The following is a 15384-nucleotide window of genomic DNA, read 5'->3' as shown; positions in this document are numbered from 1 at the left end:
TGTCGCTGGTCAATCTTCCACCCACATGGCCAGTTGATCATGCTGAGGGACGAAATGAATGACCATAACATAACAAGTGCATCACAGAGAACCAAGGCACTAAGGCATCATATTCTACGGGCTGGTTCCGCTCGCCCCAGCGCGGAACGTAGTTGCAATCTTCGGGGGAATTCCGTCTTCTCCAGCACCCTGATCTCAAATTTGGCTTCATGGGAGACTCCAGATTGATACTCCAGCGCATTATTCTGACGGTGTAATAACATCAGACCTGATAGAGCCAATATCTAGTATATAGATACTGATTTTATACTAGCCCTGCTCCCTCTATGGATAATTTTCGGCATTAAGTAGTCAACCCCCGCTTCTCTCCTTCCCGCCAAAGATATCACGGATATCCTCCACATAGTATCTAACAGGAAGACCACCCAAATAGCCGACAATATCTATCCGATAGCGGATATCCGTCTGTGTATCCGGACAAACTACAGAGTACATCTACCCGCCTCGTTCCTTCCTCCAAGTCTCATCCATACCTTACTTCGCAGACACACTTTCCCAGGATATTGCATGCTCCGAATCACCAAAATGGCCCCTATCGAGCGCATCACTCTCTTCAACATCCCCAAGGCCGAAGACCGCGCTCGTCTCCTGGAGCAGTACAAGGTCCTCGCGAAGACGGCTGTCAAGGTATATTTCTGACGTCTGCTATGGTCTTTTTTTTTCTTTTTCTTTTTTTTCTTAATCTGGGTTGGGGGGTGGTTGGAGTGGAGTGGAGTGGACTTTTTATTGACAGATTGGTAGGATGGAAAGCCGTATATCCTCAACGCCGCGGCTGGCGAGTCCTTCCCTGATCCTCGCAACAAGGGCTTCAATATCTCTGTCAAGACCACCTTTGCGTCCATGGAGGATATGGAGTACTACGACAAGGAGTGTGAGGCGCACAAGGCGTTGAAGGCTATGGTGGACGGGGTTAAGCAGGACGCTCTGACGACTTTCTTCCAGAGTGTTCTTTGAACTTGTTTGGGGGAGGGGCTCGTTTTTCTCTTATCTTATCATAATGAATGTATGGTGCTTGGGTAGGCAATAATAGAAGTATCAGTTATGCTTGTATAGAGAGTACGATGCGCAAAGTGCTGAGATCAATACACATCGATGAATGATACTTGTTTTGGTGATATACATGGCATACGTCAAGTATGCCTCTGTGTATGAGAGCTAATCCAGACCAATCCCGCCACTTAAGCGGAAAGCGTGTTTGGAAAACAATGTCATCTGGGCTATGAGTTGGTATGAATGGAGCGGGGCAGATTCCATTAGCAGGAAAAGCCGGCTGTCATGAGAACAAAAAGTGCTCGTAGGTCTTCCTCAAGGGTTCCTCACGAGCGGTCAAAGAAAGAGGGATATAAATCGTACAACGCTTCATCCCGTTGGACTGTCTTGAGCCAGATGAGAAACCCATGTCGACCTACAGTATGAGATCAACATGATCGGCTGATCGGCTTCGGTAGCTGTACATGAGAGAACACGAGAGCTGCAGGAAAATGAGATGATCAGGACGCGAAAACGTTTTCACAGAAATTGAGACCGCTTGATCTTGGTAGACTCAATCAGCAGCTGCGCTCCGAAAAAGTGAATATTCCAGGAATCTAATCCAAAGCTTTGCGGAGATCGCTCCATTTCTGTTTCAAATTTTCATGTTCTTCGTGGATCTGCACAATATCATGTTAGGTCAAGACGTCCACCCCATCTATCGAAGTGTCTTACCTCCGCCCATTTCATCTTCGCCTCTACGAGCTCGCGCTCCATATCTGCCATTTGCTCAGACAGCGATCGATTCTCATTTTGAACCTCAAGGTTGCGCTTCATAATGCGGTCCATTTCGGTGCGAAGCTTCTCTTCAACCTCCGCCGGTTGCTTGTCCACCACGATTTTCAATTCGGTAACCTGGAGTTTCAAAGCATCATTGATGTCAGTCAATTCCTCGTTTTCCACTTTGATGTGAACGAGCTCAGACGCAAGCTGTACATGCTCTTTGTCGGATGCCTCGGCTTGCTCTTCTAGCGATCGGATCCGAGCACTCTGGCTGGCCACCGTATTCCGGAGACTGTCCAATTCCGCTTCACGTTCTTTTTCCGTTCGTTCTTTCTCTTCCCATTCCGCAGTGTAGGCACGAATTGTCTCGGGAGCCAAAGTAATCGCACAGGCATCTTGCACCATGATGTCGGCACGGTAGACCTCCTTATCCGCAGCCCCGGAGCTACCAAAAAACCCGGACTCGAGCAGTGAAGATGGCGATGGCTGCTTGTCGATGTAAATGTCAAACAAGCGCTCCTTGAGAAAAGTAGTCAAAGGCGTCATGTCTTTCATTGTCAGCAAAGTCTGAGCATTGCGCCGCATGATGGCAATGGCAAACTTGAGGATAGCACTCTCGAGGCCTTCCTCAAAGATAAGATCGTAGATACGGAGGACCAGCTGCAAAGGGAATCGGTAGGCGAAAAGGGTCAAAAACCATTGAGTTGCATAGAGTTGGGGGTGGACGCCTCGCCGGCGAAGGTGGCAGTAGAGTGCTGGTTCCCAGTCCTCAAGGAGACGTTCAAAGACGTACAGACTGCGGTGAAGACCAGGCATGTCATGGATGAACATTTCCCGAAGTCCATACTTATTCATCAATTTCACCATCAACGTGAAAGCCTCCGCCTCATCCATCTGCATATGACACATTCAAGTCAGAAACGATGCGAATTGTCACTCGAAGCACGGTACAGGTAGAATCCTTACATTGAACAACAGTGGCATGACAATAAAGTTCATCCCCTGTGCGTATCCCACAGCCTCATCGTAGAGAGCATACGCTTTGCATAAACCAAACAGGCTTTCTTGGTTGCCTTGAGAGACGAAGTAACGGGAATAGCTGGTTCGTGCGCCCAAATCCCGACGAATCGCTTTCTCCAGCTTCTGAAGAGCCGCGGCATCCTCTTTAGCCTTCTTCTTACGAACTGTTTCGTTGGCCGCCTGCTCCTTGGCCAGTCTCTCGGAATCGATCTCTTGGGATGGACTGGGGAAAGAGCCATGGTTTGAGCTTGATGTTTCCGACCGGACAGACGAGCGAGAAGACGCGAGAGACTCCCGCTCTCCAAGTCCGTTCGTTGTACCATTAGACAGGTGTTGCTTTTCTTTATCGGTGCCACGAACAACGAGTTCCCTATAGACCTCCTCGAGCTCTGGGTTTCTGCTGTCAGCTAGAATTTGCCAGATCACCCCTCGAATGGTCTGTGGAATTCCTCGCTTGATGGCCGCATTCAACTCCTCCGAGTTCGCGCCTTTAAGCGCTTGCGGGCCATGATTCACAAGTTGCTGCCAGAGCTCCCAGTCCACTGGCGCGGACGCATCACTCGCAGAGGCCGAGAATCCCGAAACTGTTCCAGGAGGAAGGCTGGGGTTGATCGTGGCTGGCACATTAGGCGGCGATGCCAGAGGGGGAGAAACATGTTCTTCTTCTTCGGGAATACTCGGTGGAGGACTTCCAGCGGAGTGACTGATGCTTGCCCGTCCTGACGTGACACTTGCTTCGTCGTTCTCCGAAACTAGTCCTTCATCCCGCATCCTGAGTAATTTGAATTGATCCTTCAGGCTACCGCGCCTAGGTCTTCTGGTCCCTGATCCATCAATATCCTCGCCATCTTGTAAGCGATGCGCCATCTCGGGATTACTGGATAAAGTCGATACAGACGCGGCAGTGTTTCGACGGCTAGTCGGTGGAGGAGGCGATTTGACCTCGCGGCTCGCTGTTGAGCTCCGGGATAGCCAAGCAAATGGACCGGTGAGCTTCCTTGTGATGGGTGGAGCTGGTGCGGGCGTTGGCGCTGCTGGGGCCGGGGCTTTATTCACTGGTGGTGAACCCCAAGGAACCGGAGGCAGATTGCCGGACAACCCCTGAATGGACATGTTTGCAGCTGAAGACGTGGAATTTCTGGCAGGTAGCGGAGGAGCATCGGCCAGGGGCTCCTGGCCCAGATCGTGGTTCTGCAGTGCAACATCATCCAAATGATTGGTGGCAAGGTTCACCTCATCCAGGGAAGTCGTCGATAGCCGGTGAGCCGTCAACAAGGGGGACTTTGGTGATTTGGTCTTGCGAGGCGTTTCCTCTGCCTCTGACTGCGTCTCCGACTTTAAATCATATGTATTCCCATCATCATCCTTCTTCTGCTTCTGCTTCTCGTCCTGAGAACCGGGGGGGGAGGAAGGCGCTTCGGTAAATTGGGGGGTGGCGCCTGAGCCGCTCGGAGAACTGTCTGTTAGGGAACGTGTTGACGCACTCTGGGGGATGGAGAGGGAGAGGTTGTGAATGGTAGAATCCTGTACTTCAGTCGCATCGTCGAAAGACGCCTTGTCGGAAGTATGATTAGCGATGAATTCTCCAATGACAAGCAATACTGAGGGGGAAACACTCACTCCGTCGTAATCGGCACTATCACGTCTGGAAGACATGGCGTACTCGACCGCCTGGAGCCAGCTAGGCGAGTCGAATAAATCCGTTTAGTAGCTCTTTTGAATAGTATCAGGATTGTTGAGTTTTGGAAATGTGAGCAGGTAGAGACCAGGACGACCAAGGCCCATGATAGGGAGAGTGAAGAAGGGGGGTTGAACAGGGGACAGTCAGTGCTGTCCGAAAAATAAAGGGAGCGGAGGTTGGATGGAAATGGGACGGACTCAAAAGCCACCGGAGAAATTCCTGAAAACTGGGGTTGATCAAATTAAAGGAGAGATATTGATTACTGTAGATGCTTAAATTTAGAAGACACAACATTCTATCAGCTTGCCATTTTATCTAGAAGTAGTCTATGACCTGAGCCTCCTTTATCGTTATTTTGATGGAGGAAGCCAAGACTCGTTATGATTATATTGGCATTTGGTGGGCCTCGACCGTGGGATTAACGCTGGATTGGCCCACAAATCCAGGAACAGCTCTGAAGTCTGGAGTCTGGAGATCTTGGATAGACTAGATTGACTAGATATCTCAAGGAGACAGAAATGATTGCTCTGCATCGTGATTCTATTGGGGCCGTGAAGATAGGCTCTCCTCATCACCCATGATCTGGAGATCCTACAAGTCCGCTTAAATGTTGGCTCATTGCATAGATACTTGTAATCTGTCATACACAGTGCCGTTGCTATTGCCACCTGTTATCTAAATCGTATCCCTCCTACTAAGATACCTCCACAAGTCAGTCATCAAGAAATATTAGGTGGGGTGGGATCATATTGAACGCCCCAGGTTTCTATGTACACGTTTGGTCGATCGAGCCATTCATGATTCGACGTAGAGTGACTTCTCAAAATCCGACCATCGCCCACAGCGTAGCGGATCCAACTTCTTCAATTCGGAAAGCCAGCTCAAAATGTTCTCCTTGTCTGCGCTGGACATAGCCCCCTCCACCTTTGTTGCCAATAGCGTACAATCGATCAATGCCTGGTAGATATACTTGCAATCCTCTGCTCCGTCAAGCATTTCTTGAATCTCGTCAATTTCTTGGCGGAGGTACCTTGACCGATCCTCCCTACTGAGGTTGGGCGCCATTGTCTGGTCTGAGATCGAAGGATCAAAGGTGCACATCAAATTTTGGTGATAAAACCAGAGTGATTGGTCGTAAGGGTCGCATAGAGCACGGTGGATGAGATCCAGCTCTATCAAATCGGTTAGAAAGCACTGTAAATGCAGCCTCGAACAAGAACATGAAACTGACCATCATCAAGCATCTTCTTGCGAGTCTCGTCAGTAGCTGACTGCTCGTTCAGAAGTCGCTGAATGAGCTTTGTGCGATAATGCCAAGCAGAAAAATTAGACAGGTTAGTACCTATCATCTTCTTCGCGTAGCCGAATTCCTCTTGCGCCATGCTCTGTGTTTCCTGATCCTCGGGTGCGAGCTCTTCCAGAGACTCTACGACAAATCTCCTGTAGCCCCAACCATGGAAGTTTCTATTATCCAGACTAAGCATCTTACCCACAAGGGCCAACTCTTCTTGCCAGAATCTTCGAGCCACCGACCGAGGGAGCAATCGTTTGATTTCATCAAGAAGCCACATGCGATAGTTCCATATCCAGTAGCACTTGGGGAAGCTTCGAAGAAGAGGTATGAGGAACTGCAAATCACTCCTGATTAGATTTGCTATCTGTTCCGTCGCAGCCTCATTGGTTTGACCTGACGATGCGACTTTAAACTCATGTTGCAGGACCTTTCGTCGATAGTTCCACACAGTATAATACTCTGGATTACGGCTCAATAAGTCGGAGATCTTTTGCAGTGTTCCAGGCGTATATTCATGCTCAGCAATCTGTTCGACATCATTAGCGGATGTGATCTGAGAATGTAAGCAGGAAGAGGTGAGAGGAATCGCATGGGCAGTAGCAGCCTCGCTATCTACCTTATCACGAACGAGTCTGTCCAAATCACGGTAAGTTTGGATCTTCTGTAGTTCTTGTTGGAGAGCTTCTTCCGATCGCTCTCCTAATGAGCTGTAGCGGGGAATACCATGCTACGGCATCGGATGTTAGATTGATTATTCAGGCAACGGGTTTGAGTCAGATAGTTGTAGACATACACCGGCCATATTGAATGAATTTTAGAAATTTAATTAGGTGCGAAAGCTTTCGTTTGTCTCCTAAACTTCTCCCCGATCATTGACATGTTGATGGTGAAGCAGATGTAACACTTGCTCTGACAAAAGCTTCCTTCCAAATCCAGAACAGTCACGTGCTGTGTCCCCATACAAGAACCCATCGCCAACGACGGCTCATACTTCAGCTCAATGCATCTCGCCTGTATCTCACTAGAGAATCGGGTGGAAGTCTTTCAAATGCTGGTTGGATTGCTACTTGCGTCTCCTTGTACTTTTCAGGAGGCACAGTTGTCCACTCCCTTTTCTATTGCAGTTATCACAGCTTTGCACAGCATTCATAGTCTATACATTTCGTCTTAAGCTTATATTGCAGAATGACTCGCTCGAGATGTCGTTTGTCAGGAAGCTCAGGACTCTCGGCAACAGACAGTATCTTGCTTGAGATACAATCAATATACCGCAGAGACCGCGAGTCCTTACAGTTAGCTAACTCTGCTACTATACCTTTGGCTTTATCCAACTCAACTACCCAATCACCCTCTTTTATACCATCGCTGGCCGAAGCAAGCGATAGCCCGTCTGACTCGGACTCAGGTGGCTATCCTATTGATGATGTCCAGCAGAAACATGCCACTGAAAGAGAAGGATCCCAGTCGACAAGGCAACTGTCTCCAATCATTGAAATACCTAGTGAAAGAGGTCGAGGAAGGACCAAACAGCATCTAAAGCCTGCTATACTAGGGCAGGCTGCGAGGAGTCCAAAGTCACCGGACAGATTCATACCTATTCGAGAATATTTTGAACCTTCGTCGACGACACTGCGAGTGGGCAAATCCGCCCAAAAATTGTCCCCTGAGGAGAAGCTTTTTCGACGACGCTCACCGAGAGCAGACCCGTTCATGCCTACACGGCCGCGTAGATCTGCAAAAATTCCAAGGATTCAACCTGATCGAATATTCAGCTCCCATTACGTCCCTCACCTCATCAGCGACACTACACCGACGGTCAGCAGTGCGCGTGAACTAAGAAACCCTCTTAGACAGGTCAGCGTTGGGGCAGTATGGAACGTGGGTGGAACATCCGCCATGCTAGGTCGAAGGTCTATGGCAAATATCGATGGTAGAAGAGGACCTGCGGCAAGTCGAACAAATGCTCCTATGTACACAGCTAGGTTTCTACCTCAAACTGTGTCATCTGAAGAACAAGAAAAACACGAGTCGAGGATAGCGCTGGCTTTGGATATTGATCTAACAGTTAGACTGTTAAACTGCAGACTATGGCCTCTGCTTGAGTCTTATCCAAGTCCATCCTCTCCTGACTATGAACGATTCTCTCCGTTGACTTGGAAAGACAGTGCTTGGAAAAGGGGTGAGAAGAACCAATGTAAGTCCAGGGGCAGAAGTCTTCTCTCTTTCAAAATATCCTTATCGGTGGGCGAGAGGAAATCTTGATGAGAGCTATTTGTGCCCAAATAAGTTATGCATCATTTGTTTCTGGCTGGTTTGCCTTCATTAGTGATTCAACAAAGCCATCCCAGGTTCAGGCATTCATGGAGGGATTTCTGACACATATAATGACATATACCAATGCATCTTTATCTGGTCGGTAGGACCTTTGACGCCAAATATTCAGAGCGAATGTGTATTCAGCCAGGTTTATGTTGCGAAGGGGTGACAAGCTAATAGTGATGCTTTAATAGGGACCACAATGCCTGCAAGAGAGGGTGGCGAAGGCATAGTGCCGACTCGTCCATTTCGAATCCTGGATGCCCCTCTACTGCGAGATGACTTCTATTGTTCAACACTAGCATATTCGCCCACTGCTGGGGTTCTGGCTGTTGGACTCGCTCATCATGTGTATCTGTGGTCTGAAGCTTTTGGGGTAGAGTATCCGCCATTCACAGAACAGCATCCCTCGAACTACGTGGCTTCGTTAGCTTTCTCTTCTGAAGATGGGGGCAAAAGCATTCTAGCTGTTGGCCGGCGTAGTGGAATGCTGACCCTATGGGGCGTGTTTGAGGCTGAAGTGCGCTTTGAAATCAGCCATCCGAACAGTATAACCTGCGTGGCTTTCCGACAGACAAAAACACGCCGATTATCAGAACGATTCCACCACGTTGAAGTTGATACCGAGGATCTTGTTGTGGGTGATGACCTTGGTAATATCTGGTATTATTCTGTGGAATGGCCGGATGAAGGAATTCATGACCAATTTTGCTGGAACGGAGCCATGACTTTACTCGCAAAAATAAGCGCACATACGCAACAAGTTTGTGGCATAGTCTGGTCACCAGGTGGGGCTTATCTGGCTACTGGCGGAAACGATAATGCTTGTCTGATCTTCGAACTCCGTGATATCATGCCAGTGCGCGAGCTCGACGGTGCATCGAAGCCTTGCAAGTCAGCCCAGGCCTGTCAGTCTATAAGCATGCAATGCCAGAGCGCCTTGTCTTATCTTTCTGTGAGTGCGGGCAGACATCTTTTTAGTCGGCGCCATCTGATTAGCCATCTACTGCCTTCATGGTCGGCCTCTCGTGCCGGACCCTCGCCATCATCACTCCTTAATCATACCGGATCACTCATCTCGGGAGGCGAGAGGACAGTGTTTATACCTTCAAATCGTCAGAAACATCGCCTGGGTCATTCTGCAGCCGTAAAGGCAATTGCATTCGCGCCATGGCAACCGTCGCTCCTGGCCACCGGGGGAGGTTCAAATGATCGGTGCATCCATTTTTACCACACCCCTTCCGGAGCCTGCCTGGCGACAATCAATGTCTATGCGCAAGTGACCAGCCTCATTTGGAGTCAGACGCGACGGGAAATTGTCGCCACATTCGGGTTCGCACAGCCAGAGCATCCAGTTCGGATTGCTGTTTTCGCGTGGCCAAGCTGCGAACAGATTGCCGCAATTCCATGGGGCCCGTATGGCAGTAGCTGGGAAGGAGTGCGCAACGACGGGCTTATAGAATGTGGACGCGCCCTTTGCGCCGTCAGCTATCCAGGTAGGTTACCCGTCTTCGTCCCAGACCATCCCGATGATGCGGATAGCATTTCATCGTCTGCGGCTATGATTCAGCGTGGGCTCAAAAAGCGTGGGCAAAGCGAGCCTGGTCGACGCAGGATGGGGCCGGCGCTTATACGGCCAAGAGCAAAAGAAGGAGGGCTATGGTGCTCTCGTACCATAGAAGAGGGATGCATCATCGTTGCATCGAGCGACCAGAGCGTCAAATTTCATGAGGTGTGGAGTGGTTCCAAGAAGAATACCACAGCAACTTGCGGTCCTCTGGGAGGAAGTCAAATCCTTGAAGGGTTGGAAGGATTGGAGAAGCCAGGGGACGAGATCATCCGTTGAGGATACGAATCCTTGTCAAGTGATTTGACTTGTCACACCAGGGATATTATTACTTGGCTCATATCCCTATTGTCGATAATGTATCTATCCGTATCCAGTGTGAAGGGCAAGTATTCTTAGGGAATTCTTATCCAATAATCAGTACCTTGAAAAGCATAGTCTTTCTTGTGTATATCTCACTTTGAATAAGACAAACTGCTATTCCTTAGCTGCTACTGAATGTGGAACATTCAATGTTGATGATCGACCAGGATTGGTGATCACAGACGCATGATGCCGTAAGTATGCATTGAGTATCAACCTACCAGATGTTTCACTTCGCAAGGCTGTAGAAATCTTCACACATTCCAAAAACCATTAATTTATGTGGTGCATTGTTATCACTGAGCCCTTTAATCATGTTAAATAGGTCAGTGGGTATTTCATGACAAAGGGAGATCCTTTTGCAAGGCACGTACTGATTGACTGTGACAGACTGATTATCATTAAACGATCACCTACATTTATCTCATTCCTCATCATCATCATGGCCACTCTTCTGCATTTTGCTTCAACCATTCTCCTAGGCGCCACGACGGCCATAGCCGTGGCATCCGTCCCCGAAACACTCAACATCACGGTCCTAAGCGCCCAAAACAACCAATCGACCCTAGAATGCTGGGCCCTCGAGCCGGGTTTCGTCTCGTCGACGCAGCCCGGCATCTCAGGAACGGCGGCACTGACCATGGGACCCGTAGGCGCCAATGCATCCTACAGCATCCTCCCTGCACAATTCGACGGCGGGAGACACAATGCCCCTGCAAGACAGTACGTAGGACCCTGTATCCCGATGGGTATACATGTATACTAACCTTCGCACCCAAAAAAAACTTAAAAGATGGGTGATCTTTGTCTCTGGACTGGCGCATCTTACGCTGCCGCATTCCCAGGACGAGGCGTGGATTCGGGGGGGCAAGCATGGGATGATCCTGGCGCTGGATACGGCGGACGTCAGTGCGGATGGGCACTATACGACGTATCCCAGTGATGAGGTGACGGCCGCGGTGGTTGTGCCTTTGAAAAACGGGGATGGTGACCCAGGGCATCGAGTTTTGCATAAGGGTGCGTGTAATGCGGCGGAGCTGGACTTTTAGGATGGATGGTGCTGGGCGGGAAGGGTGGAGATATATATCTGGGCTCTTTCAACACCACCAGTAATACTGATTGAATTCGGAGCTTAGTTTGGAGACGAGGGCCGTGGATGGACACTTTTCAGATGGTGCTAGCATAAGCAACATATACATGGAATCTAGTATGTCGATATAGCTACACTTATACAACTTCCAATCTCCAATGCAGTTAACTGAACACCACAGCGATAACCCAGAAAAATAAATGAAAGTTCTCTTTTTACTTTTTGTTCGAAACCCCCATCCACATAAAAACCACAGATCACAGAAAATTTGAGAACAAGAACCAGACATTAGGACCCGATAGCAGAAGAAAAGGGGTATTATCTATCTATCTCTTTCCCGCCTTCTTCCCTTTTCCTCCACCACTGAACTTGGCTTTCTTGGATGGAGGAGGCTGGGCAGACAACCCGCCATCTTCCGATGCTTCATCTTCGGTGTCGGCGATGAAATCAGCCATTGAGCCCACGCTCTCGGCATCCTCGTCGTCCTCATCCCCGTCCTCCTCCAGGGATTCCTCGGCATCAGAAGAGCCAACGGACTCCTCCGCCTCGACATCGAACACATCCTCGTCGTTATCCTCCTCCTCGCTGCCCTCATCCTCCTCGTCATCGTCCTCATCGCGGCCGGACTGCTCACCGTCGATCATGGAATCGTCCTCGTCATAAGTCTGGTCGCGTATCGACTTGGTTCGGGGTGTCACCGCGTGCTTCGCGGTATCGGCATCGCTGTCCTCATCCTCGAACTCTTCTTGACCCTCAACGTAGATGATGTTCTCCTCATCCTCGCTATCCATACCATCCGCCCCGCCACGGAGAGACTGTCTCAAGCCAAGTTGCGCATGTAGCATATCAAGTTTGCCCTTGAGTAGTAGCAAGGAGGATAGGCTGGAAGAGCGCTGGTCCATGACCTTGAAGAGCGTAGACATCCGCTTCAGTAATTCTGGCTTGCCGGCGAGTGCGCCACCATGAGCAACGCAAGTCCACTGCACCCACACGAGAAGGTGTCCATAGCGACCGGGGCGGGAGGAGAGACGTTCAGCCAGCTTCTGGAGCAGGGTGGCGGCGAGCGACGAATCCAGACGCTGGATGGTTTCGCGGATGATAGTCAGGTCACCAGTGTGGAAGCATGATTCGAGCATGGCGTTGTCGTTCGTCTTGAGGGATTGGGAAAGTACAGTCGACAATGTGACGCCCGAGGTGATCTGCTGAACCGCCGCATTGGGTTTCCCAGGAACCAGAGATCCGATGCGGACGTCGTCTTCGAGCTCGGCTTCAACATCGACCTCCTCGGAGGCATGAGCGCGTAGGAGCTCACCAAAAGATGGCTCTCCGGTCTCGTCCTCGTCCTCATCCTCCTCATCTCCGCCATCTGACCGCATGTCAACATCGCTATCAGCATCCTTCTTGGACTTCTGCTGCTGGAGGGCCTTCTTGTCTGTCGGTTTCTTCGCCACGTCCTCATCTTCCGAATCCTCCCCCTCAGTATCAGCTGCCGGTACGGCATCATCTCTTGTATCTTGCATCTCGACATCGGTTTCGGCAAGATCTCCTTGCTCAACGACTGTCCGAGACTCATCCACATGAGTTTCACTGGCAGTCCGAGCTCCGTTTGTGGTTACCGACGCAAGAGCGGAGCTGGATTTTGTCTTAGCAACCTTCCTTAGTCCCGTGAAAGCCAACTCCTCAGTATCGGCATTGATACATGTGACCCGCTCAAAAACTGGGACAATGCCTCCTTCAGCGCAAGCAATGATGAGATCGGATCCTTGAAATGCTGCGGCGACCACAGCGGCGGAGGTGTCTGAAGTCTCGGATTGAGTGATCTTGATGGATGACTCCGCCCGCCTAGTCAGTTGTCGTCCCTTAGCCTTGAGACTGGCCTTCACACTTTGATCCTTTGACAGCACAAATGGTCTCGGGAACAGCTCGATGGTACCATCTTCGGTCACGGCAGCGAGGACCTGCTTCTCCAGTTCCGGTATTTCACCTGCCTGCTGTCCCAAGCTCGTGCACAATGCCAACGACGACACTTCTGTGTCGGTCACGAGGTTCATCACAAGCTTGCGGCCTTGCACGTCGAAAACATTGATGTAGCGATCGCCATCAGAGGCAAGAAATAGCCCCGAGTCAATAGATGCCGTGGAAGAAGTGATAATTTCCCGTATCTGGTTGCGCATAGCAGGGAAAGATACTGTCGACTCGTCTTCCTCGATGTCGATGATGTGTGGCGCCTGAGATGCACAGATCACGGGCGGGTTCGAAGAGACGGGGCGAGAAAGGGTGCTGTATCCGGTGCTCGGTAGATGAATAGTTCTGTATATTGTCAGTCGGAGCTACTCGAAGAAGTTGACGTTATTTGGCGTAAAATCCCACCTGATGGCCTTTCCAGAGCACAAATCCCATTGCACCAGCTTGTTGTCACTGCCAATACTCCAGCCCTCCTGACCCGGTCGGTTCGCAGTGAACTTGAAGTCCCTGATGCCCTTGTCGTGTCCGCCCTCCAGGGTTGCGACGACCTTATCTTCCGCAGGCGAGTACATCCGAATGTCGGAAACGCTCGTACCAAAAGCAACGACGATGTCTCCTTGCTCAAGACCCTCAGCCGTCCCATTGACATCAGAGTTGCGCTTCCTCTTCTTTTTCGATTGCTGGTCGCGGTCCCTTTGTTTTCCGAGATAGAAACCCCAATCCAAAGACGTGACTGTCTCCTTGGGACCAAGGACATGCTCGCATTGTAACCGACCGGTGTTTATGTCATGGATTCGGAGGTGCTGAGCATCGAGGCCTTGGATGACAGACGCAAAAAGCGCCAATTGATATTCGGACGGTGCAAATGACGCTTTCAATATCGAAGATTTATTCCCGGCATATGTCTGGCTAGACACTGCGGGCGACGCAGCGGACGAAGTTTTCGAAACGGGCGGGCGAGATGCCTTTTTACCCATTTTTCAACGAGGTTTGTAGGTGGAACGGACTCAGGGCCCAGGTGCAGAGTCAAACAATTTCACGCCCAGTAGTATGATGCCCAATGCAACAGTGAAGAGAAGAGAGTGTCGTGTAGCAAATCCTCGCCGTCTCTGGGCGGTGTTTCTGAGAAGGAGAAAAAAAGTTCTGTAGAAGCCATTTACACTAGTCCTATTACGGGTAAGTGTCTGCAAAGTTCCGCGATGGAGGTCTTATCTAATCCGCTCTTGCCCCTTCTTGATAGCTCAATACATTTCTTGCGAAACCTCAATTTCACTCGACTTCAACCTCACCGAAACTGACGTCCAGAATCATGGCGATAATATGTGTTGGCTATATTCCCCAATGACGGAAAACGTTTTAATGTCTCTTCGAGGTTTTAACAGTCAACTTGTCGCCTCACTCGCTGAAACTTCGACTTGGCCACCGTGATATGAAACCTTGCCTGGATCCCATCTTTTTGGATAGCAGAAGAGTCAGGAAAACCTTTCAGTCGTGAAATGGTGAAGATATCTAGGGGTCGATGATGCCAACGTTCGGCTCTCGAAGGCCACTCTCATCGTCATCGTTTGATATGCTCGATTACCTAGGTTCGCTCTTGTCTTACTGCAACGAGAATTATTATGTGGTTGGCCGACAAATTATCAGCTATCACAAGCTTTACTGGGTAGGAAGCTGTGTGCCGCCGTCCATCGCAATTTTCTACAAATTCGAACACTTTGCAGGGAACAGCATGCCTTAAACCGATACATTGTTCGTTGATAGGCCAAGGGGGAGTGGCCGAGAACATAACCCGCGCTTCGAGATTTCTAGGTTCTACCTTTGCAGATTGCAAGGAAGAGATCTACTTTGTCTATCCAATTGAGAAGTCACCGAGTTCGGGTAAAATGTCATGGGTGTGGTAGCGCCACAGTTACTCCAATTTGACAAAAAACAGTATTGGCACATGTTATATCGTTTCCCTTGTTATTGACGATGACTCACTTGCTCTTCAGATCAAAAATGGCTGAGTTTCAAACGAGAAGTTGCGATGATGAATCCGATCTCAATAACTAATAGAGATAAGGAAGTAGGACTCTGTACTGATTTGTTTGTCAGCAGTCAGCACTTGAATGTCTTGGCGGCAGACGGGTCTTGCATCACTGTGACACGCTAGCCTTGATACAACGCAAGGGGAACGGTTCAGGGCTAAGCCCTGTGTTTCCTGATCAGGGGCACCCAGCACATGGATCTTTCCTTGTGTAAGCCTCAGACCTGGATTTTGTGATGCTTTCCTATCA

The 15384-nt window shown here is 49.7% G+C and overlaps 6 protein-coding genes across 6 annotated transcripts, besides 2 other annotated features; 3 read left to right on the top strand and 3 right to left on the bottom strand.

Moving 5' to 3' along the window:
* Nucleotides 1-585: 585 nt before the first annotated feature.
* On the top strand, nt 586-1014 carry ACLA_049800 (Dabb family protein; the record flags this gene model as incomplete). Its single annotated transcript, XM_001271933.1, has 2 exons — nt 586-687; nt 802-1014. The coding sequence occupies 2 exons, from the start codon at nt 586-588 to the stop codon at nt 1012-1014; spliced, it is 315 nt and encodes a 104-aa protein (XP_001271934.1).
* Nucleotides 714-740: a microsatellite.
* Nucleotides 1015-1646: 632 nt separating the features above from the next.
* On the bottom strand, nt 1647-4488 carry ACLA_049790 (putative GTPase activating protein (Gyp5); the record flags this gene model as incomplete). The annotated part of the gene is made up of 3 exons (XM_001271932.1): nt 1647-1709; nt 1765-2706; nt 2779-4488. The coding sequence occupies 3 exons, from the start codon at nt 4486-4488 to the stop codon at nt 1647-1649; spliced, it is 2715 nt and encodes a 904-aa protein (XP_001271933.1).
* Nucleotides 4489-5308: 820 nt separating this feature from the next.
* On the bottom strand, nt 5309-6609 carry ACLA_049780 (Rab geranylgeranyltransferase BET4; the record flags this gene model as incomplete). The annotated part of the gene is made up of 4 exons (XM_001271931.1): nt 5309-5685; nt 5745-6333; nt 6424-6534; nt 6601-6609. The coding sequence occupies 4 exons, from the start codon at nt 6607-6609 to the stop codon at nt 5309-5311; spliced, it is 1086 nt and encodes a 361-aa protein (XP_001271932.1).
* A 1716-nt stretch (nt 6610-8325) lies between these two features.
* On the top strand, nt 8326-9969 carry ACLA_049770 (WD40 repeat domain-containing protein; the record flags this gene model as incomplete). Its single annotated transcript, XM_001271930.1, has 1 exon — nt 8326-9969. The coding sequence occupies one exon, from the start codon at nt 8326-8328 to the stop codon at nt 9967-9969; it is 1644 nt and encodes a 547-aa protein (XP_001271931.1).
* A 526-nt stretch (nt 9970-10495) lies between these two features.
* ACLA_049760 (uncharacterized protein) lies at nt 10496-11102 on the top strand (the record flags this gene model as incomplete). Its single annotated transcript, XM_001271929.1, has 2 exons — nt 10496-10776; nt 10847-11102. 2 exons carry the CDS (start codon nt 10496-10498, stop codon nt 11100-11102), a joined length of 537 nt encoding a protein of 178 aa, XP_001271930.1.
* Nucleotides 11103-11469: 367 nt separating this feature from the next.
* ACLA_049750 (WD40 repeat and Utp12 domain-containing protein) lies at nt 11470-14085 on the bottom strand (the record flags this gene model as incomplete). The annotated part of the gene is made up of 2 exons (XM_001271928.1): nt 11470-13453; nt 13514-14085. 2 exons carry the CDS (start codon nt 14083-14085, stop codon nt 11470-11472), a joined length of 2556 nt encoding a protein of 851 aa, XP_001271929.1.
* Nucleotides 11703-11761: a microsatellite.
* Nucleotides 14086-15384: the final 1299 nt, after the last annotated feature.

This window comes from Aspergillus clavatus, genomic scaffold (assembly GCF_000002715.2).
Source record: "Aspergillus clavatus NRRL 1 1099423829800 genomic scaffold, whole genome shotgun sequence".
Lineage (NCBI taxonomy): Eukaryota > Fungi > Ascomycota > Eurotiomycetes > Eurotiales > Aspergillaceae > Aspergillus > Aspergillus clavatus.
This window is presented reverse-complemented; position numbering and strand designations above follow the sequence as displayed.